A 25254-nucleotide genomic window follows, 5' to 3' on the forward strand; every position below is an offset into this window, starting at 1 on the left:
TGACATGACCATGGGATGCTGCAATGGTCATAAGTGTGGAAAATGGTCATGTCACTTTTTTCAATACCGTTGTAACTTCAAACGGTCACTAAAGTAAGTTGAGGACTACCTGATTGTTGTTTTCATTTTAACTTCATAAGTCCTTTTTCTGCAAGTTCTTGTGATGCTTCAAACATAATGGCCCAAATGCTTTTTCTTGCTTTGAATTTTGTACTGGTATGTGTTTTCTAGCAGGGTAACAATAACAGAAGATAAGTTCTAATAATAATCCTCTGCTGATTCAAGAAAAATATATGCAAATTAATTTAGAAACCATTTTAATTTTTCAACCATTGACATTCTGACATCAGCAACACAAGCAATCATATAAGTAGCTCCATGTGTTTTAAAAGTTCAAGTAGCTCACTGACAGCACTAACTCATCCTGGAAAATTTAGCTGTTAAACTGCACATTCCAAAGCTATCAATAGACAGCTTCTTCCTCCATTTACTTTTACGGACTGCTCTAATACTAGAATATATTGTATAGCCATTCATTCCAAGGAAGGACAACTGACATACTCTGGATTAAGAAGAGATTATTATTAATTCCTGAAGTAAAATTATATATGCACTAAGTATATGGAAATTGTTATAGCAAAGAAAACATAAGAATGTGAAGGTAACACTTTTTAGACTTTATCTCTGGACATAAAGCTGCTATACAATATCTGGAGAAATGTTTAAATCAGGAATAAGCTAAGAAATAAATTTTGGATTTGTTGCAGACAATGCAAATACTAATTCTGGTGCTGAACTAATGGCAGGAAAAATTTAATTATTTCTGCAGACTAAAAAAAGGAGGCCCTAAAAAGTATTTGCAGTGGTGAGTGTAATCCACACTATCCAGAAACCATTGTTGACAGGCTACTCTTTGATACAGAGTTGTCTGTTATCAAGACTTAACAAGTACTTTCATATTTATACCATTAAAACCATGTGAGTGAAAGAATTCGGTAATTTTGTTCATTTGGATTGTCAGCAGCTTTCTGTATATGCAAAATTCAATTGGCTTTTTTCTGTTTGAAGTGTATTCTAGAACTCTTTCTAGCTCTCAGGCTCACAATAATTAGTCCCAACTCTTGTGTTACTTAATTATCTTTGTGTTGAAATATGATTCTGAATAGCCCTTTCTATTTAACAGCACAAAAGCAACAAAATTTTCAAATTTTGAGACCTTATCTTCACAATTATGCTAACCCTAACAAAACTGATGAAAATAATTTTTAAAAACCCTTTGCTTTCAGTCATAATAGTTATATTAGTTTTATTAGTTGTATTAGTCATTATAACTAATATATTGGTTAATATATTAATTATGCAGTATTACTAGTTATAGTACATTATTATGTTAAGCTATCATAATCTTTTCCTGATTTGCATCTTTTAATGAAAGAAAAATAGTTAAAAATAGTTCCAGAGCAACAGCACTTCAAAGTATACTAACATATGGAATTATTTAGCACCAGATAAGAGTCAATAGTGTTTACCAGCTTCCCCCAACTTGTCTTGAGTCCTGCAAGTATACAGCTTCATTTCTTCTAATTCTCAGCAATATAGCCAAAACCTAATACGGTGTCTTAGATTACTGAGCATAAGGAAGGGTAACAATGATTTTCTATTACAAACTGGATTAAGTATTTATGTTTATTTCTATGTACTTCTCCATCTTTTAACATATACTACTCTTTTTAGGTTTGTAGTTGGCCTACTGGAGGACAAAAGGAAAGATTAATTGATGTTTTTAATCTGATCGAGTAAAACTTTTATGAACAATTTTTAGTACAGTGGCAACTGGTTATGGTATGTGGAAAATAATGTGTCTCCTTCCTTTTGTGGCCAATTCCATTCTTCTACTTATTTAAAATGTAGGATTTTTTTAAAATAAAGCTTAACATCTGATGATGCCATATTGTACAAAAATAATATGGAAGTGGTTTGTCATTGTTGTCTTTCAAATTCCCTGCCTGGGCTATAGCAGTAGAATTCCCTAGGGATTGGCCATCCAAATATTTCACTTAAATTTTTCAGTGTCTGCCAAGACTAGCTTGATGCTGGAAGTTGCTTCAACATTAATAATTTAAGTAAGTGTTAATTCAGATATATATTTCAGAACCTTAGGTAAAGGACCAGGATTTCAACCAAGCAGCCTGAGAAGTACTCAGAATTAAATCCCCTGAATTTTGTGATGTTAACCACTGTCTTTAACTAGTATTTGTTCCCTTTGAAGGAACTTTATTTGTTATCCCAATAGATATCAATCAGCCTTAGCATTAAATCTACTTGCACAAAACTAGATTTGGACTCGGGGACCTTTCAGTCTATTATATCAACCTTTTAGGGCCATAAAGTGGGATGTACAGGTAATCCTTGAATTACAACCAGAATTGACCCCAGATTTTACAACAGTAATAGTATAATAGTAGTATAATAGTAGTATAATCTTGATTGTCATTGTACTTAAATACAACGAAATAGGTTTTAACCTCACTGGTGCAAAATTATAGCAGAAACGAAAAAAGAAAGAAAGAAAAAAACTAGGGTATGTATGGAGTGATTGTGGTTGTATTTAAAAGTCTGACAGTCCAAGGATAGAAACTATCTTGTTATGTTTGTTTATGTATGAAACTATTTATGTTTCTAAGTGAGAAATTTGTTAATGTTTATGACATTTGTTAAGTGAATCACTGCAGTTGTTAAATTAGTCACAAGGTTGTTAAGTGAATCTGGCTTCCCCATTGGCTTTGCTTGTCAGAACTTCACAAAAGATGATCACATGGACCCTGAAACGTCATAAATATGAACCAATTGTCAAGCATCTGAATGTAAATCACGTGACCAAGGGGATGCTGCAAAGGTGTGTGAAAAATGGTCATAAGTCACTTTTTTCAGTGCTGTTGTAACTTTGAAAGTCACTAAATGAACTGTTGTAAGTTGATGACTACCTGTATATATGACAGGAATGCTGGACTTTTTTTTATCAGAATTTTCTATTTAATCGTGCCAGACTCATCTAAATTGCTTCTGAAAAGTAATTTCAGAACCAGCGCACACTTCTATTTTTCCATAGACAAATCATGCTTCAATGTGTTTTGACAGACATCTTTTCCTGTTCTTATCTCATTTCCAACTTGTGATTCAGTCTTAAGTTGTCAAAAATTGCACAAGGATTAAAATATTTTTCCCATTTTATTCCAACACCATCCAATTTAAATCTGTTATCTTATGTTATCTATTACTTAAAAAATTATCAACTAGGCACCTGTTAATCTAATCTAGTCTAGTCTAGTCATTTTTTGCAGCTGGTTTTTTCCTGGTCTGATCTGCTACAAGAAGTTCACTTGATACACCCACACATCACCCATCCCAACAGCCTGACCTGATGGGACACTCATCTGACACAACCTCACTATCACAAGATCTACTTACTACACAAAGCCCTTATAAACAGATCTGACCTTCTAAAGAGCAGTCTGGGTTGATCTCCTCTAGGACTGGCCGGTTTAATTGCTTTGCAATCCAAGGGACTCGTAGGAGTCTTCTTCAGCACCATAGTTCAAAGGCCTCAATTCTTTGGCGCTCAGCTTTTCTTATGGACTCCACTGAAAATGTTACCTCATATAGTAATGAAACATTCGGAAACCAAACCACAAGCTCAGAGAATGAACCTTCACTCTTATCTTACACCTGGGCTACAGCTATTTGCCATTATTGAAATGTTTCCTTACATTTTTATACTATACTTATGTACTAGTATCCACTTAAAATTAGTATCCACTTTTAGAGCATTTAGTTTCAAGTCCATTGTGTTCCTTCTTTGCATGATGGCTAAGCACAGAATCAGAAACTAGAGAAGAGTCTTAAGTAGCTGACATTCAAAACATAAATGATTCCACCCACCTTAATTAGCTATTTCCATCATATCTGAAGATGGAATCATAATTTACAGATTATGTTTGATACTTGCTGTTTTTAATCAGAGAGGAATGATAATAGTTGTCCTGTAGCAACAGACTTTCTGATCAATGGCTGCATATGATACTTTTCTGGCACCCTTCAGATGGGACAGAGAAGCTAAGGCAATATTTTGCTGAGGGCCACTTTGCCCCGTTGGGGTGTGGGGCTGCTGCTCCTTGGCTTCCAGGCGCCTCGGGTCTTCTTTTGCCCCGGGAAGCAACAACAGCAGCCCAACTCCTCCAAGGGGGACACGCATCGTGAGTCCAAGAACCCTGCAAGCTTAGGAAAAGAGCTGTGGTGTTTCCTGGCCGGGATCCGTGGGGAGAAGACGTCTCAGGCGAGTATTCTATTAATTGTATTGTACCTATCTCGTTTGAAGATAGAAGAGGGGGCCTGATCACCCCCCTGGACTCGGGACGGCGTTCCTAATGAAGTCCGTATAGGTTGTGTGGGTGGTTAAACCAGCGCATTTCCTGCAGGTGGCCATTGAGTTCCGGCTTCTGGGGCCTCAGGTCGCTGGTAGTGTGTTAGATATGGGTGGGGGTAGCAGCGTGCCCAGCAGACCGCTGGACTGCATGCTTAAGGGGTTTGATTCATATTTTAACCACACTGAATATAGAGTCCCTTACCCGAAATTGACCAAGGATAGGCTTATCTACTTGTGTCAGAACCAGTGGCCGCATATGGGGGTAGGATGGCCAATGGGAGGAACATTTCAGAACCAAATTATAGATGATTTAACTTCTTTAATTGCTGCAAACGAAGAACGCTATCCCAATCAGTTCCCATATATAGATCAGTGGGGAGATGCAGTCGCAGGACAGGCAGATGAATTATTACAGTGTCAGGCTGAAATGGTCCGTCTGTGTGTGGTGAGACCGAAGGAAAAGGGGATCCCCAGGCAACAGGAGCGGTAGTGAGGAGAAAAGAGCCCAGGGATGGTGGTTCAGGGGCTACAGGAATTAGGAGAGAAGGACCAGTAACTAGAAGGTTGGGAGTGGAAAGGGCGAAAGCCGAGAAAGAGGAAAGTACATTGTTAGAGGAAAAGGAAGGACTCTTTCCGTTAAGAGTATCAGAACAACAGGTGGGCGTGGACGCCCAAGGAGATCCTGAATACCGCCCTTGTTTTCAATATATCCCTTTTTCAACTACGGATTTATTGAATTGGCGGAAGCATTTTGGTCCGCTGTCCGTGAAGCCCACGGAAATGACAGATTTGTTTCAAACCATTATGCATAGTCATAACCCCAATTGGCGAGATATACAACAGCTGTTAACTACGTTGCTGACAGCAGAGGAAAGAGAGAAATGTAAAGCAGGAATGCGAGAGGTTTTTAGAGAACGTTACCATACAGAGGCAGATAGGGCTCAGAAACTTTTGGAAGAAGCACCGGAACGGGATCCTGGATGGGATCCTAAAGTAGCCGGTGACCTGGCAAAGATACAAACATACCAAACCCTGATAGTGGCAGCTCTCAAGATGGCAGGAAACTCCCTGTCTGGCTCGACTTGTTCCCAGAAGTGTAAAAATACATCTTGCTTTCTTCAGCAACTGTCAGCAATTGTTTTCTGCTTAATGGTGCAAAACCTCAGCTTTGATCAGAGCATTTGATATTAAACATTGCCTATAGAACTATGGTTCGCAATTGGGCCTTTTAGCCCACCTTAGTCCCCCCTTTGGGACTCATCTGACCTGTCCAGAAGAGTCACATACTCAGGTTCAGTGGATAGTTCTCCCACTGGTTGCATTCTTTCATATTCCCATAAGGCCATTATGGGATGTCTGGGTGGCCCCCCTTGTCCTGTCATCATCCCTCGCCCAGTCATTCCTCGACCTGCCATGCTGCGGCCCAGCGGGCGTCGCCCGGGCGGACCCCTAAGCACTCCACGTCCCCTAGGAGCTAGCCTCTTTGGACACATGAACAGGACCAAGCCTTTGATGCCATCAAAGGAGCTCTATCAAGAGCTCCGGCCTTGGCCCTGCCAAATCTGAGTAAGCCCTTCAATTTATATGTGGATACACGCAGGAATGTCGCCTTAGGAGTGTTGACTCAGCAGCTTGGCCAGTGGCAGCAACCTGTAGCGTATCTGTCAAAACAACTGGACGCGGTGGCACAAGGGTGGCCGCATTGTTTGAAAGCTTTAGCAGCCATCGCGGAATTGCTGCAAGATTGTAATAAACTCACTTTTTCCTGTCCGATCAAGGTCCACACCCCACATTCTGTTCAGGCAATTCTTGATCAGAAAGGCCGTTTATGGATTAGTAACCAACGGATCATCAAATACCAGGCCATGATGATTGAAAACCCCCAGGTTCATCTAGTGGTATCTACCTCGTTAAATCCTGCCACTCTCTTGCCCACAGAAACTGAGGTGGAACATGATTGTGTACAAGTGTTGGAAACCGTGTATTCCACACGACCTGATTTAACTGACATACCTTTGCCTCAAGTGGATTATAACTGGTATACCGATGGGTCTAGTTATATACACCAGGGGATGAGAGTTGCAGGCTATGCCATTGTAGATGATGAGGGGGTAGTTGAAAGCGGGCCGTTGGGAGCAGGAAGGAGTGCACAAGTGGCGGAATTGTGGGCCCTCATTCGAGCATTGGAACGGGCTGAGGGTGAACGTTTGAATGTGTGGACAGATAGTAAATATGCCTTTTTAACATTGCATGCTCATGGAGCGGTATACAAGGAAAGGGGATTTAGAGACTCAGCTGGCAAATATATACAGCATGGCCATTTAATCCAGAAGTTGATAGATGCTGTCCAAAAACCTAAAAAGGTGGCAGTTATGCATTGTAAAGGTCACCAACGAGGAAGTGATAGAATTGCTTTAGGGAACAGGGCAGCAGATGTTGAAGCAAGGGCTGCAGCATTGCGTCATGAGCCTTTACCAGACATGTATATTAATGTCGCCTTGGATTTAGGGGTTATACCAGTAGACATCCAACCCTCCTATTCTTTATCTGAATGTGATAAGGCAGTCAACGACTTGATGGCAGTCATCGATAAGGGCTGGTATGTTCTTCCGGATGGGAGAATATATGTGCCTTCTACAGTGGCATGGCAACTGGTTCGTTCCACTCATGAAACCACCCATATGGGGAAAACAGCTTTGGAATCAGCTCTTATGAGGGATTACTATATAGATGGATTGGCAGGAATGGCGGTAAAAGTGGCATCTTCCTGTGAAACGTGTGCTAGAGTTAATCCTAGGCAAGGTCCTTCCCTTCCACCAGGAACTATACCTATTGCTTACTATCCTATGGACACGGTTATGATTGATTTTACTGATATGCCAAGGAGTGGGTTTTATAGGGCTATGTTAGTTATTGTGGATCTGTACACAGGATGGCCAGAGGCATTTCCTACTAGGACGAAAAAGGCGCAGGAAGTAGCAAAGGTTTTACTTAAGGAAATTATTCCTCGATTTGGCAACCCCTCTTTTATTTCGTCAGACAATGGCCCAGAGTTTGTCCATCACATTAATCAGGCCATTGCACAAGCGATCGGGGTAAACTGGCGCTTCCATTCTTCTTTCCACCCGCAGTCTGGTTCTCCCGTGGAAAGGATGAATAGGACTTTAAAAGAAAAGATTACCAAGATCTGTGCAGAAACACACTTGAAGTGGCCAGATGCTTTACCTCTTGCCTTATATGCAATTCGAAGTGCCCCCAGACGACAACATAGACTCTCACCATATGAGTTGATGTTTGGTCGGCCTCCAACGTTGTTACGACGTAATTTGGCTGGATGGCCTGATTTGGGGCATAAGGGAGGAGTTTGGGCCATGGAAATGGTGCAAGAACTAAATAAACAGGTTGAAAAATTGAGGAATTATGTGTTGGAACAGACCCCTCCCAGGTTGGTAACTAAGTGTCACTCTTTTAAGCCAGGGGATCGAGTATGGGTAAAACATTGGAAAAAGGAACAATTAGAGGGGAGGTGGAAGGGACCTTATGAGGTAATTATGACATCTCCACTTGCTGTTAAGATCGCGGAGTCTAAAACCTGGATACATTGGACTCGCATAAAGAGAGCCGCTGACAAACAATGGACCACACATCCCAGCGACCAACCGTTGAAGTTGAAATTGATTCGTCAATAACGTCCAATTATATCCTTTGTTGTATTGCTATAGGTATTGTGATACTTGCTTTTATTGTGTGCATTATTTGTATAGTGAAATACGCCAGTCCGACGGTCCAGCACTCAATTGGCGGAACTGTAAGAGCAATTGACTGGTGGCCATTTGCTGGCGTCCCCTTCGCTAACGGACAATTGTATACAGACAATTTACGGGTAATCCAAGCCGATCCTGTACCGGAAGCAGATCCTGCACCTGAGAGGGAGGACGGAGAGCCAGCGCAGCCTGTCCCCCGGCAAATCTTCCAAAGGTCAGCAATGGAGAACCCTTGCTAAAGTCACTCCGGAAGCTGACTTTCTTCGCACGGGTGAAGAATAAGTGGACCAGCATACTAATCCTTATTTACTTCCATCCTTTATACTAACCATATGTGTTGGTTCTGTTCCTGTAAATGTGGATGCTGCTGTTGTGCCCACTGTATTGATTGTGTCCAGCATAGCTATTGTAACATTAAGTGTGATATAGTGATTATAGAAGATGTATTAGCACCCTACATAGTCACTGGGTCAGGTCCTCCCTACTACACTCTTAAATTGACCCCTACAGTTCGGATTGCAATACTGGATCGGAGAAGTCAGGATGTGTGCGAACGGGATGTACGAAGGTATACAGCTCGTTTGGTCTATCACGCTATTAGTGATATGGTTATTCGGTGTTGGGAGCAGATGCACTCTAGTTGATGTGGGCAACCTAGGACTATGGAGCAACCCAGAGGATAGACCCCATATTATCCGATCTTATAATGTCGGATCCAGGAAAGGGGAGGAGACAACCCCCATTGTGTTTTCTCCAAATTGTTGGAATGGGATCTTACCGCACCCTTGCAAACTCCCTGATCTATTTGATAAAATTGCTAGAATCACTTGTCAGTCCCGAGGATTTTCCAACCCAGATGTATGCCCATATGTGGGATATTTAATGCGGAAAGGGATGTGTACAAAGGCCCAACAAAAGGGGGGAGAACCACCTCTGATTCTGGATTGTGGAACCCCCCATTATTGGGGTTGGATCCGTATTACTTCCCCTTCGCAATTGAAATCTGGATGGCAAGGGGCATGTATGGTACAAATGCATCCCATTGAATTTGGAGTAACTCGAAGAAGAAAACCCAAGAGGCATAGAAATAAGAGAGAAATAAGCCTGTACCCGAGTAGACCACCATTAAGCACTATTTGTATTAAAGGAGGGGGATTCCAAAAAGGTGAATTCCAATATTGGAGAACAATACATAAGGGATGTGATTTTACAATAGAGGTAACGCCCAGGTATTCCAAGAAAGGATTAGCGTGGTCTTGTAGTAGCTATAATGATGAATGGAGAAAAGGGATTTACGATCTATGTAAAGAGGCAACTAAGAGCAGCTGGGATCAGGGAGACCCAAGGTGTCTCTGGATTGATAAAACCTTATGGTCTAGCTGCTGTAGAACTGCAGAAGGGAGCCCAGAAGATATACTATTTCTTTGTAATAATAATAGAAGTCAAAATGTACCATTAGGGTGGAGTGGGTTATGTCAAGTATTATGGGAACCCTCCAGGGACATCAAACCTTATTGGAATAATGATGGCCCCACCCGAACCAAAAGGGTACCAACTGCAGTAACCAAAAGTAGGTCAGACGATTGTTCGCCCTGCATTACTAAAGCTACGATAGGGGCGCGAACCGTTAACACCTTGGTATATCATACACAGCTGCCTCAAGGATGTCAATCCACTAAAACGAATTGCTTGCATAACAAAACCATGTACAGCCTATGTACTTTACAGGGAAAGACTATATGTTATAATCCCAACACTCCGGTTCGCCTCAATGTAACCTTATGGACAGGCTTGCCCAAGGTGGGTACTAGAAATCACCCAGAGGGAGAGGGCAAGCTGTATTTCCTTAATTATACTGTACAACTGCAACAGGGTAACCAACCCCTAATTCTAATGTTTGATGCATGCACTGCCCTGAGCAGAGGCTTTGGGTTGTCTTGTGGAGGTCAGAATTGGGTTGATGCTTATAAGGCTAATCATAAATACTTATGTGAAACCACGATTAATTGGGCTCATGGTAATCCTAACCAATGGTTACCATGTGGAGGCACTATAAAATGTAGTGGGTGGGACTGTGTTTGTGATTATACTGGAGGAGGCTATAAGGGATGTTCCTACATAACTTCATTCCGTAGAGACGTTGGGAATATAATACGGATGGAAATATCCCGTAACACCCTACCCATAGTGACATACGGCTTTGGAATTGATGGTCAAGGGCGAGACCCAAAAACATACTTAACTATTAAAGTTGAGAAGGTTAAGGATGGAGAAGTAAAATCCCTTGGATGGTCTGTATACGATACCTTGCAAAAATTAGAAGACCCATTACCAATAAGTACCAAGGCAAATAATCTGTTTATAGAAATGGCTGAGCAAGTGGCTAAAACCTTAACTGTTAAAAATTGCTTTGTTTGTGGAGGAACTAACATGGGAGAGCAGTGGCCATGGGAAGCCATGGAAGCTGATCCTATAATCTATAACAATCTTTCCTATACTGGTAATATTACAATGAGGAAAGAATTTACCGGGATTGTATGGACCCTGTCCACTAATCTGGTAGGAAGAAATTGCTTCGTAAGAAATGGATCAGTACATGTAGGGGATTTAATCTGTTTGGGCTCCTGGAATCCTGACTATAGTATCTGGTCTTCACCAGCTAACATAACTCAGCCCCCACGTTTTGATATGACGTATTTGAATTACCTAGATTCCTCCTCTACTGATGCCCTATGGAAAGCTCCAGAGGCTATGTACTGGATTTGTGGAAAGCTGGCATATGAAACTCTGCCCAGGGATTGGTCTGGCTCATGCGTCCTAGGTTGGATTAAGCCCTCATTTTTCTTATTACCCATGAAAGCCCGCCAGGTGCTAGGAATCCCATTGTACGAGAAGGTTGGCCTACAAACTAGAAGGAAACGAGAACTTGATACAGTTTTTTCCAATTTCCTTTGTAAGGATTGGGCCACCTTAGAAGACAGTGACACTTGGAGTTCGGAGAGAATTGTCTGCACCTATGGCAGGGCTACGTGGGCAGAAGATGGGTCATATGGATATCGCACACCCATTTATATGCTGAATAGAATTATACGCCTCCAAGCAGTATTAGATTTAGCAGGCCAACGTATTGATAAGGCTCTTAATATAATATCCGAGGCTACAGATAAAATAAGGACAGCAGTATATCAGAATCGCTTAGCTTTAGATTACTTGCTAGCTAAAGAAGGAGGCGTATGTGGTAAGTTTAATCTTTCTAATTGTTGCCTGCAAATTGATGAAACTGGAACTGTTGTTAAACAATTGACTGCAGAGATGCGTCAACTGACTCACAATCCTGACCAGGTGTGGCGAGGATTCAACTTCAAGGAAATCTTTGGTTCCTGGTTTCCTAGATTGCCAGGCTTACAGGCTATAGTTGCTCTAATAGGCTTAATCGCTGCAGGATGTGTATTAATTCCTTGTGTATTACCTATTTTTGTGCGTACTATTTCTAACAGTCTATCCTTAATAGCAGAGCGAAAAGCAACGGCACAGGTAATGGCCTTATGGGAATATGAAAGAATGCAACCAGTGGGAGAACTATCCACTGAACCTGAGTATGTGACTCTTCTGGACAGGTCAGATGAGTCCCAAAGGGGGGACTAAGGTGGGCTAAAAGGCCCAATTGCGAACCATAGTTCTATAGGCAATGTTTAATATCAAATGCTCTGATCAAAGCTGAGGTTTTGCACCATTAAGCAGAAAACAATTGCTGACAGTTGCTGAAGAAAGCAAGATGTATTTTTACACTTCTGGGAACAAGTCGAGCCAGACAGGGAGTTTCCTGCCATCTTGCAAGATGTGTCCTGTTTATGTCGCTTATGTCACCCACTCATGATCTATAGGGTGCTGACTATGTATATTGTAAGAATAGCAATTGTTGGCCATCTGGCATAGACAGTTTTTGGTTCCTCTCATTACCTTATATGCTTAAACTCTGCCTCTATAGATGATGACGTGATTTGCACTATAAATGTATGGCTTTAAGAACCCTTCGGGGTTCAAACTTCTTATGCTGATTTGGCATGTTTGAACCTGCGCATTCAATAAACTTTTCCTATATTGCATCGCTTGGCTTTCTGGTCTCTTGATTCTACAACAATACAGTGGTACAGTTTTTATTAAAAAGAGTGAATTACTTCATTATTCACAGAAAAACAGAATTAAACGCAACTTATTTGCAATAGTGTTTATAGTACCTTCAAAGTTTTATTTATTTTCTACCTTTTAAAATCCTCAATGTAAGTTCAGAATTAATTTAATATATGTAGATGGCAATAGGTATCTATAAGTTGTAGTTACTGTGATGGTCTCTTATGGTTGGCTTTTGTTGCAGATATGGCTGAAATTGCATCCCTATATATCACTTTTCACCAATGTGGCAATAAATCCCATTTAATTAAGATATGGATCTGAGAATTTGCTGCATTTATTAAAAAAAACACAATTAAGGTATCTTAAAAGCCTAATTAAGTTAAAAATAAATTTCATGTTTACTACTTTGTCTATGCAAATTGATTTTACAGTAAATGTATTTACATTTCAATATTCTGCAGCATTTCTTTCCCTTACCTCTGCTCCTTATCATACTACTTTTTTGAATTTCTAAAAGTTAAATAAAAATAGTATTACAGATGAATACAATTCACAAATAATCATATAAGACTAACATTGAAAATAAAGCAATATACATAGCATATCTGCATAGAGCCAAGGTGGCGCAGTGGTTAAATGCAGCACTGCAGGCTACTGCTAGATCAGCAGGTCAGCGGTTCAAATCTCACCGGCTCAGGGTTGACTCAGCCTTCCATCCTTCCGAGGTGGGTAAAATGAGGACCCAGATTGTTGGGGGCAATATGCTGACTCTCTGTAAACCGCTTAGAGAGGCCTGAAAGGCCTATGAAGCGGTATATAAGTCTACTGCTATTGCTATTGCTATTGCTATACTGATATCTCTTAACAAAGTGAGTTATAGCTTAATGTATAAATAAATAGATGCATGAAGGAATAACCTTCACAATAGAGGTGGGCATTTCTTACTTACACTGATTAAGCTAACCATGACTTTCAGGCTAAAGTTAAATCAGAATAAGCTCATATAAAATCAGCATCATTACCATTCACACAGAGATACATTATTATTTTTATAAATAAAAATTGGATGGCAATCATAACTAATATTTCTTCCTCCATCTGTTTTCACCATGAGGTATATTGGCTGAGAGAGAGTGACTGGCCTAAAATCACCTAGCCAGTCCACATATTGTAGACTTCAACATTCAGAATTCCCCAGAAATCTGGCTGGGAAATCTGGGAGTTGAAGTCCACACATCTTAAAGTTGCCAAGGTTGAGAAACACTGCTTTAAAGAATGGGAGCCCAGGAAGTATCCATTACTAAACTAAACCCATATTTCTTGGCTCACTTTCTACAGAAGCTAACTCAGTTGGACTTCATCCTAATTAAGACTTCTCGGGATCATACTATTAATCTTCATGTAGATTTTATTTTTCAAAATCAACAGGACTCTCTCTCCTTTTAACATTTTAATTTTTCAAACCATAGTCCCAAATCTATAGCTAGTTAACTCTTAATAGGGAAGCCTTGCTGGAAAAAAAAATCAATATTAACAGCATAATTCTGTAACATAGACATTCAGAACTAAATTCCTCTACATTCAGTGGAACTTGTGCAGATAGAATTTTATCACAAATGTTATTATACAGAATATTTGCATTTATTATATCCTGTTTCCAGTAGTGGGTTCCTACTGGTCCGGGCCAGTTTGGCCAAACCGGTACTGGGTAGCTGGAACTGACAGCGACCCAAGCCTGCCACACCCCTGAACTGGTTCTCTGGGCAGCGCCATAGGCACCGCCATCTTGTTTTTTCCTTCTACTCATGTGCAGAACAATTTTTAATTGCACTGTGCATGTGCACGCAGCGTGCCCACTAGCAAACCGGCATTAATGCCTGCCGGAACCCACCCCTGTCTGTTTCCCTGAAAATAAGACCTCCCTGGATAATAAGCCCAATTGGGCTTTGGGGCACGTGTGCGAAAATAAGCCTTCCCCCCAAAAATAGCCCTCCCCAAAAATATTGCAACATAGTAGCAGCCACAAAGTGACCACACTCATCTCCTACTGCACCTAAAAAATAATAAGACCTTCCTGAAAATAAGGTCAAACACTTATTTCGAGGGTCAAAAGAAAATAAGACAGGGTCAGGGAAACATGGTATTTATATCTCACCATTGCTCAAATGAACACATCTTTGTGAAGTAAATTGAGTACAGGTATAATTATTACCTAGAGTAACATAAGGAATTCTCGCCACATATAGTTAAATCAAGGGGCACAACAGCAATTGTACTGGTATTGAAAAAGCCTTTGAAAAGATGAAAAGGCAAGATGAAGGAATAAAAGTGGTTAATATCAGTAAAACATTAACTGTGTTATGTAAATACCTTTTATGCATGAAGTAACTTGGCAGTAGATAGTAATGATGCAAATGTTTTTATGGACTGATAGTTGTAATATTTCACAGTAAACATGTTACGTAAAACCTAAAGGCCATTTCTTCAGAAAGAACAACTGGAGTGTGAAATTATTGCTCTTATGGAAAAAAGGACTAAACTAATCCAAAGTAAGCTAAAACATACAACATCTGGAATAATATTTACATTAAAGTATTGGTAAACATTCCTGATAAGCAGAAATTTGACAAAGCACTGTTCGCTTGGGTCTTATTCATTTGTTTACAATTTTGTAGCCTGTTCTTCATCTTGATGGATACGGAGTAATGTGCAATAAAAGTACCATAAAATACAACATTACAATAATTAACCTTTACTGGAAACAAGATTAAAAGCAAAAGATTGTAACTTACTGGGAAAAATAGACAAATTTAAAACGCTTTGTTAGATCTGGCACTGAAGGACTAAATGGTTACTCCACATTGGAGACTGTTAATGACAAAATTACTGCATATGCCTATCAGATACGCCACTCAGTACTGGTGGCGCCAATGTGTCCAGCAATATTTTATTCAGTGCTCATGAAACTTCCAGCTGATATAGTATTTGGACATTATTATCCTCTACTCTCACATATGCTTAACTTCCTATCCCTTTTCTTTCATTTTTCTCTCCCAGTTTTCTGAAATTATCAAAAGAATAAAAGCAAGGAATATGCTGGATTTAAGCATGCATGTGCTCAGTACTGCTCATCTATTCATTGATCCTCTCAGATGATAATTATCTGCTATTCTTCCGTTGGGAGACAATTTTTTTTCTCAGGAGTCTTTTGCTCCATCATTTCCCAGAGACTAGGACTTCAACATCAACTCCAACTATCTATAGCCAGCCATTTCTCTTTTTCCTGTCTTGGGTCTTGGATGAAGCGGTCTCTGGGACTTTGCATCTCTTCCTCCAGGGAAGCCATATGTTGACGTTTCTTCTCCTTCTACAATCTAAGAACCAACAAATGCTCCACACATGCATGTCAATCTTATTCTCCAACTTTTGTCTTCAACCACTCCCTCCTAGGACAGTTTTTATAGTCCTTATTTTCTCTCCTCCCTCCCTCTAATTTTGGGTTAAACTGGCAGCATGGGACATGGTCTACATCTGCCCCACAACAGTCCTCACTAGAAGCCTGTTCAGCTTATTGGACTGCACCTGTACTTCAAGTTTAGAATTGTCAAGTGCAAGCAATCAGAACAGCTTTAAGAATGGGTCAGATACGTTTATTGTTGATCACCAATTTACAAGGATCTAACTTTAGACTGCCTGTCTTTCATTGTGAAAGGTATATATAGACCAAAGGGGTTTACCTTAAACATTTCCTCCCCCAAATTGACTCTAAACTAGAATATTTTAGCTCCTCCCCCCCAAAGGGCTTCCTGTCCTTCAGCTGGTCACAAAATTGAGCTTCCTTTCCTCTTTTTCAGCTTTTGCTGGCTTACAGCAGTGCAACAGCAGCCATTCCAGGCCATGGAAACCAGTGGTGGGTTCCTACTGGTTCGGCTGAATTGGTAGTAGCTTGGCAGCCTTGGTAGCTGGAACCGGCAGTGACCCAGGCCTGCCATTCCCCCAAACCGGTTTTCCCAGTGGTGCCATAGGCGCCACCATTTTGGGTTTTTTTGCTTCTGCACATGTGCAGAGCAATTTTAGTTGTACTGTGCATGCATGCGCAGCACAAATCAAGCGCACATGCGTGCACACTGTGCGCCTGAGCAAACCAGCAGTAGTCTCTACCGGAACCCACCCTTGATGGAAACCATACACTATAGCACATATAAATTGCTTATCCTGCCAGATATATTTGCAACCATTTTTGGATATACAGATATTCCTCATTTAATGACCGTTAGTTTAGTGACCATTTGAACTTGTAATTGAAGTGTACTTACAACTGGACATCAAAGTTCCAGTAGCTGCAGTACCTACAGGGTCACGCAAATGTGATTTGGGCAGCCAGCCTACAATAGTCATGATTGTGACTTCTGCCAGTTGCACACAAGCAAAGTCAATGGGGAGGCTGACAGAAAGTCAAAATTCAATCATGTGAGGTCTTTTGATGAACGATCCTTGGTGATTTTCTTAACAACAGTAATTGGAGACTGCAGGAACAGCTGTCACTAAGTGGTATGGTCATGTGATATTGCTCTTTATGATTGTATTACTTAGGGATGGAAATTCCAGTCCCAATTACCCACGCAAGAACTATCAGTACCTATAATGTGAAAGTTTTGAAGGTGAGTGTATGTCGAATCAGGAGGTTTTTCTTTGAAGAATAAAGAGAACTATAAATTCCAGATCTCTGGGTTATGATAAAAATAGATCAGTTAGAGAAAATATTTCTGCTAAGCTTGATTCTGAAATGGCCCTTTGCTATTTCTAAAGCCAGGGAAGTTAACTTTTCATGCAGACCTCTACCTGGATTGATGCAGCTAGAAAAATGGCATGGAGCAGTAATGCAGCCAGAAAATTATAAATGGATAATAGCATTTAATTTCTATGGAGACACAAATAACTAGGTGACAAAGATTTAGAATTTGAATCATGCGATCCTGAGAAGATCTGTTGTTCAAATCAAGTTGTATTTTAAACTATTCCAAAAAGTATATATTAATGGTCAAATTGTTTGCCAAAATATGAAGAAAACTGACAGATACACAAATCTATAAATAGATGGGAGATATGTATCACTGCAGATGGGTGATACAGCCAAGAAATTAAAAGATGCTTGCTCTTGGGGAGGAAACCCATGGCCAATCTAGACAGCATACTAAAAAGCAGAGACATCACCCTGCCAACAAAAGTGCATAAGGTCAAGGCTATGGTTTTTCCAGTTGCAATGTATGGCTGTGAAAGTTGGACCATAAGAAAGGCTGAATGCCAAAGAATTGAAGTCTTTGAACTATGGTGCTGGAGAAGACTCCTGTGAGTCCCTTGGACTGCAAGGCGATCAAACCGGCCAGTCCGAGAGGAGATCAACCCTGACTGTTCTTTAGAAGCAGAGGTGGTATTTGGCAGATTCTGACCAGTTCTGGAGAACTGATAATGGAAATTTTGAATAGTTTGGAGAACCGGTAAGTACTACCTCTGACTGGCCCCGGCCCCATCTATTCTCACACGCACCAAATCACACCATACCCACCAAGCCACATCCACAGAACTGGTAGTAAATTTTTTTGAATCCCACCACTGTTTAGAAGGCCAGATCTTGAAAATGAAACTCAAATACTTTGGCCACCTAATGAGAAGGAAGAACTCACCGGAGAAGAGCCTAATGCTGAGAAAGATTGAGGGCAAAAGAAGGAGGAGACTCCCGAGGATGGTAGAGGACAGAAAGGCCTGGAGGAAGGTCAGACACAACTTCGCAACTAACAACAACAATGTATATTATTAATATATACATATGCTCTGAATGAGAAATATGAGAGAAAGAATCCAGTGAGCTGTCTGTGGAACTGAAGCCATTTACATCCCAATATAACCAAAAGCACTATAATGACTATTGATTTTTTTAGAAACAAGATGTGATCTTTAAAAATATCTTGATCCAAGTAATTATGGGAACCTTTTTTTGCTGAAGCAAACAGAGCCAACACTTTGCTCTTGTCTGCCTTCCCTTTTACACTTTTAAGGTTTCAAGTTTAAACAGATTTAACTGGAGGTGCTTTTTATTTAAATTACAAAAATGAGACAGATTAGAGGCAATACCTGTCTATTTATTTATAAGAATTTTTTCCTATAATAGAATAGAATAGAATAACAGAGTTGGGAGGGATCTTGGAGGTCTTGTAGTCCAACCCCTTGCTTAGGCTGGAAACCCTACACCACTTCAGACAAATGGTTATCCAACATCTTCTTAAAAACTTCCAGTGTTGGAGCATTCAAAACTTCTGAAGGCAAGTTGTTCCACTGATTAATTGTTCTGTCAGGAAATTTCTCCTTAGTTCTAAGTTGCTTCTCTCCTTGATTAGTTTCCACCCATTGCTTCTTGTCATGCCTTCCCACTTTGGTGGGAAGGTAACAGCGTTCCTGTGCCTTTGGCATTTAATCATGAAGGCCACATGACCATGGAGACGTCTTGGGACAGCGCTGGCTCTTCGGCTTTGAAACGGAGAAGAGCACCACCCCCTAGAGTCGGGAACGACTAACACATGTGTGCGAGGGGAACCTTTACCTTTACCTTTAAGATGACCTGAATAGGCTTGCTTTGCCAACACCCCCCTTCTTTTGCTTTCCTGCGCCCGTCCTGCCGAAGACAGAAGTAAAACCTGGGCGACCACACCTCTGCCGGCTCCGTGGCCGGCGCCGACTGGCCACAATCAAATTCGTTGAGAAGAAACGCCACTACGAGACCACCATACGGCCCTTCTGGCGTTATTTTAGGGGGCGGTGGGATGGGTGGATTCTTAATATCCCTTTCCACGCCTCCCCCGCCCCCTCCTCCTCGTTTTTAAGCCAGCCGGTAAAGGAACGGCAGCAGCCACCGGCCGTATTTTAAGGCGCTGTCCATGACCTCATCGCGAACGCAGCCTCCCCCTTGTATTCGATCCAGCTTTTCCCTCTCGCTCGGCGTATGTGTGAGGGCGCGGGCGCGCGCGTCGCGAAGCAGAGAGAGAGAGAGCGAGCGAGAGAGAGAGAAGGAGGAAAGAGCGCTACGGTGCTCCCAAGCGCTGTTCTCCTTCTCCCCAGTCAACCAAGCACACGCACGCGCGCAGATGAAGCTGTTGCTGCTGTTGCTGCTGCTGCTGCTGCACCAAGACCCGGAGGAACAGATTGAGCACAGGCGCTGAAGGAGCGCCGCGGCGTCCGCCGCCAGAGCGCAAGGAAGCAGCAGCAGCTGCGGCGGCGCCTCCGACTTTCCCGGGGAAGGTCATTCCCTGACCAGTCGCGTGCCCTCCCGCGCTTCCCAATCCCAGCTTGTGTACCCCCTGCCCTCCCCTCCGCCCACTTCCTCGCAGGCGGAGGCGGGCAAGCTGTGTGGAATTCGGGCGTGCTTTCTGACCGGCTGTGCCAAGTCTTTTTTTTTTTTTGCCTGAGGCTGGAAAGAAGGGCGACGGGTCACTGTGGAAGGTGAGAGAGACTGAGGGGGAGAAGAAACCCGGCAAAAGCAGCTCAAGCGCTGCTTTAGGGGACTAGTATTAGAAGGCGGCGGTTGGCGGCACTTGCCACCAGGCGAGACTTTCGTAGGACTGGAGAGACCAGCGGAGTGACGGGATCGGAGATTCAACCCAGGGACGGAAGATGGCTTCCCCCTCCTCCCCCGGCCCTCTTGAAGGCGGGACATCGCCCCAATCCAGCCAGACACGCCTTCGGCAGGTGGGTGCTCTCTATGGACCCCGCGGAGGTAGTGGGTGGCGGGCGCTACAATCACCCACCCTTTTATCCACTGGCATACACCAACCTGCGTAAATACGCGCGGCTTTCCCATTCCGGGATTCCGCTTCTATTTACACCTGGGAGGAAGCTACCTTGCGATCGGTGGGGATTTGGGTGGCGGGGAGGCGAGGTTAGGACGAGACCATGTCGGGTGGCAACTCCTACCCTATTTTTTTTAAAGGGTCCATTTTATCAGCTGCGCTGGGGAATGGAAATGACCAAGTCAGGTTTGTGCGCGCAAGTGCAAAGGAACTGACTGCTTCACCGCGCAAGGTTGTCATCAGACAAGCTTGTTGACACCACTGATTCCCGTGTGCTGTTGCATTGCACTCTGTCACAGACCCACTGCCAGACGATCACCTTCTGTTTCAGCTCCCTGCTTATTTCAAATGCCTTTACATTCGTCTCAGCATCCTCTTGCACCATCACATGTCATAATAATGAGCCTTTCAGTCATATCAAATGAGCTTGGTAGCCTTCATATTATTACCATATCCTAAGGAGAGACCGAACTCCATGTTGTTAGCTACAGATGGGTAGTACAGAGAAGTTTGACCCTAGTAAAACCTGCAAATGTCATGTGCACAGGAAAACCCCATCATACAAGCTTATCTGCATTACTACAATACAGAATATGTCCCTTTACACAATATGCAAAATTGCTAGACAGCGTGTTGCCTTAGTATTACCTATTTCCCTGCAGAGACTGATGAGCTATATGCAGGTACAGAATTCCATACCACACAGCAATTGCTGCATCCTCCTCCTAAATGACATCATTTATCTACATAACATTCATGTACATTTGCTGCCCAGCTGAGGGATCATGCAAAATACAGAAGAGGATCCGTGTATATATTTTGTCATTCTACCTAGACCATATCACATTCAGTGATGACATATGAAAAGTTCCATTTATCTCATCAGTAAACATGTATAATTCATATTACTACTGCTTTCCTCTTGCAAGCCAAGATATAATATTCTAGTTAATTTGTCCCAGCCAACAAAATATTGATATCACAAATGTGAAATGTTACATAATATTTAAATGCTATTGAGGCATAAAAACCATATTTTGAAGGTGATACAGTTTTGCCAAAGAGTACAACCAATAACCCTGGAAAGGAAGGAAGAAGGAAGAAAGGAAGGAAAATATAGCATTTAGTTGTCATAAGCTCTGTGTGATAATGCAGAGATACATTCAATGGTGTGTTACTGAGTGAGACAGATTGCAGTTTCCACTGTGTAGAACAGAATAGTGCTGCAGTTTGAGCATTTCAGGATTCTGATTTTGTATGAAAATGGAAGAAGCACTCAAAGTCAGTTCTACACTACTGATTACTGAGAAAATGCAAATGGGTACATGTTATTTTCTTCACCTGAAATGTATTATATCAAGCATTTATAATACAAGGTAGTTAGAGTAGACCCATCTCAGCCTGGATTCAGACACAAGTAAATAATGTGAAGAATGAGAGGGATGTCATTTAGCAAGTAGCTTGAGCTGCAACATCAGCAAAGGAAACTAAAAAGATTTCAGTGATGGTGCTAGAAAGTTTAGGACAAATGCAGTGTCATTTATTTATTTATTTATTTATTTATTTATTTATTTATTTATTTATTTATTTATTTATTTATTTATTTATTTATTTATTTAAAAAATTCAGCATTGACCTTTTTAGGGGGCTGCTCTTTTAATTTTTATGATTGCAAATATTGTATATGTACACTTCATTTTATTTGTACATACATTTGTATTGGCTCTTAATTAAATTCTGCTTTATATCTAAATTATGAACTGGACCTACCCTTCTGCTATCTTACTTTCTTTTTGGCTTTTTTCTTAGACTGATAAGCTGTGTCATGGATAAAGGTAATGTCTAGCTATGTGATTTGAGAGATAATTTGGTTTCCAGTACCATCCATTAAATTGTCTAAAATGAATTTGACTGCTGCAGTGAGCAGTGCTTTGCAAAATACTATTAGGATTCTAATAGGAACCACATGGCTTTAGCAGGTCTTTCTCTCCCTCCCACCTCTCTCTACATAAGGGCACCATAAAAATGTGCTATCTATCAAATTCTGAAAACAACTGTAGAACAATATATATATCTATATTTGTACCATATATTAACACTTCTTATCAAAATGTATCTGTCATATAAAAATGTTAAATCAAATTGTATGTTTTTGGTTAAGAAACAATTATGCAAAGTGATGCATGTTTGGAATTACCAATTATTTTCATTCTGTATTGTTTTTTGTGGTACATGAAACTGGAAGACATATACGTTTCAGAGAATACAGCATCACTTTTGTGTGTATACATTCATTTAAGGGTTTCCTAGCATTGCTTACCTGCCTGATCTCACTTGATATACCAAAACTACTGCCAACTTCAGATTTAAAAAAATATACTCCCAGTTCTTACTATATCTAGATTATTGATAATTTAAAATATGGAAGATTCTGGAAATGAATAGATATACTTAGGGTGGTGTCCCTTCGCGCATTCACAGGGATTAGATTTACTTTAGATTCATTGAAGTATTTGTTTTTCATGTAAAATATTTTTTAAAATGTTTGCAGTAAAGTTGGTATTATATTGTTATTCTGTCTGCCATGTGACAATAAATGATGATTGACAGTGTAACTGCAAAGATTTGAAATGCAGACAGATATAATGTTCAGATAGTTACTCGAATAACTAACATTTAATTCTATACTGAAAGGTCAAGCTGATAACTCTAGTCATTTTTTATTTGTTTATCTGCTCTTCTTGTTTCAGTAGAAACTAGAAAGACTCTACTTCCAATTAGCCACTCCTAGTTTATTTTTAGTAAGAAGAAAACTGAATGAAAATTTAATTGGAATTTGTTTTTTCAGTGTCAGGACTTATGAACAAAATATAATGAAGTATAAGACTGAGTTTACAGATCTTCGTTGATTGGTGTCTACTTAAGATTCATAAAGCTTACAAGAGTGACAGTTTGTTTAATCAGTAATTTTTGAACGTTATCATTTTAAATTGCTGGTAGAAGTATACATTTGAATACTGCATACATTTTTTTCATGTGCAATGTTTTGCATTTCACTAATGCAGTTTGCAGCATGCAGCAAATTTCACATGGAACTCTGGATCATATATTGAAATCCATACCTTGCAATTCATATCTAATAATGTACTATTTATCCATTTGCATTTCTGCCTCTTTTGCCTCAAGTGGGTTGCTTCTTAAATTAGTATAATCTGGGAAAGTCGTCTTATAGTCTTGCTCCAGTGGCAAATTATCAAAAATCTGGCAATTCGTTAAAAGTAGGTACATCATCTACCATGTTTTCCCCAAAATAAGACAAGATCTTATTTTCTTTTGACTGCCAAAATAAGCACTTGGCCTTATTTTTGGGGATGTCTTATTATTTTTGAGGTGCAGGATGTGGCGAGTGTGGTCACCTCATGGTTGCTGCTGTGTTGCAATATTTTCGAGGAGGGCTTATTTTAGTACAGGCGTTCAAAAGCCCTATTGGGCTTATTCAGGAAGGTCTTATTATCAGGGAAACCGTGGCACGACATAACCACGAACGTCAAAAGCGCGCCGACAACACCGCGGCACTAAAACCGCGATGTCAAAAGCGTGCCGACAACAGCGCGCCGACAACAGCGCGTCGACAGAAGCGCGATTTAACTTAACGTAAGGTTTAGGGTTAGGTTTAGGGTTAGGTTTAGGGTTAGGTTTAGGGTAGGTTTAGCGTTAGGTTTAGGGTTAGGTTTAGCGTTAGGTTTAGGGTTATTTTTAGGGTTATGTTACAGCGCGCTTCTGTCGGCGCGCTGTTGTCGCGCGGTTTTGACGGTGCGGTTTTGTCACCGCGCTTTAGTCACACGCGCTTTAGTCTACCGCAGTTTTGTGGTGGAACCCAGGAAAACAGGGTAGTTTGTTATGAGGTTGAAGACTAGTTAACTGGTTAACTAGCATTCATTTTTAACATAATTGACTTTAAAAGTTTGTGTGTGTCAAGTCACAGGCCTATAATACAGGAGAAAATAGACAAATCATTTATTGCTTTTAGATGCAAACATATTCATTTTAAACTCATCTTTATTTATCTATTTATTTGTACATAACTCAAGGCAACTGACACCTAATACTCTTCCTTTCTCCTACTTTCCCCACAACAATAACCCTGTGAGGTAGATTGGGCTGAGAGAGAGTAACTGACTGTAAGTTACTTAGCCGGTTTTCATGCCTAAGGCAGGACTCATAGTTTCCTCCTTTGTAGTCTGATAACTTAACCTTATTTTGCCTGGACCAAACTGACTCTTGCCTTCTGAGCTGTTCTGTAAATTATATATATTAATTGACAGTCCACCTTGACCCTACAAATATAAAATCTTATATTTGCTAACTGGAAAAGTTAGCAAATATAAGATTTTCAGTGATTTGCTTAAGCATGGTTTTGCTTAATTATGGTTTATTGAACTATAATTACATGATGATAATAGTTTATTAAATTTAAATGCTGAATGTCTCCCAGAAACTCATGATTCAGAGAAAGCCAAAAACTTTGCACCTAGATTTTGTTTGTTTTTGTTGTTTGTCAAATATATATATGTATATATGTATATGTGTATATGTGTATATGTGTATATGTGTATGTATATATATATATATATGTATATGTATATGTATATGTATATGTGTGTAATATATATATGTTTTCTGAGGTTTTCGCGGGTGTTAGTATGTAGGTCTTTGGTTATTCGGGTTTTCTCCCGCGTAAAATTGGAGGTGTCTTGGCGACGTTTCGACGAAGTCTCATTCGTCATCTTCAGGCTTCGTGCTTACAGGAGCAATGTGAGATCTCGGCTGTTTCTTCCTTTTAACTGTCAGTCGGGGTTTGAGCTGATTGGGTGGGAGCTTGGCTGTGTTCTGATTGGGTGGAGGTGTGTTCTTATTGGTTGGGGGTTTGTGTTTCATGTAAGGATAGGAGGGGTTTAAAGTGACTAATGGTGCAGTTGCAGTCTGGCTTCTGGTCCTTCTGAGTGTGGGCCTGGTGTCATTCATCATATTAGGGACTCGTTTATCGATAAGGGCAGGCTTCCAAATGGCTGGCAGGCGGGAGGTATCGTCC

At 40.7% G+C, this 25254-nt stretch overlaps 1 protein-coding gene across 1 annotated transcript in view; it reads left to right on the forward strand.

The window, feature by feature from the left end:
• Window positions 1-19584: 19584 nt before the first annotated feature.
• The window catches only part of ANK2 (ankyrin 2), a 297111-nt gene continuing 291441 nt past the window's right edge, over window positions 19585-25254 (forward strand). Inside the window, exon 1 of the mRNA XM_087724233.1 lies at window positions 19585-20061. Coding sequence (XP_087580359.1) covers window positions 19987-20061 — 75 coding nt within the window. The 5' untranslated portion in view covers window positions 19585-19986. The remainder of the gene's footprint in view (window positions 20062-25254) is intronic.

Source organism: Thamnophis sirtalis, unplaced genomic scaffold (genome assembly GCF_051295495.1).
Source record: "Thamnophis sirtalis isolate CommonGarterSnake01/CBP01778 unplaced genomic scaffold, rThaSir2_p1.2 scaffold_10, whole genome shotgun sequence".
In the NCBI taxonomy this organism is placed as follows: domain Eukaryota; kingdom Metazoa; phylum Chordata; class Lepidosauria; order Squamata; family Natricidae; genus Thamnophis; species Thamnophis sirtalis.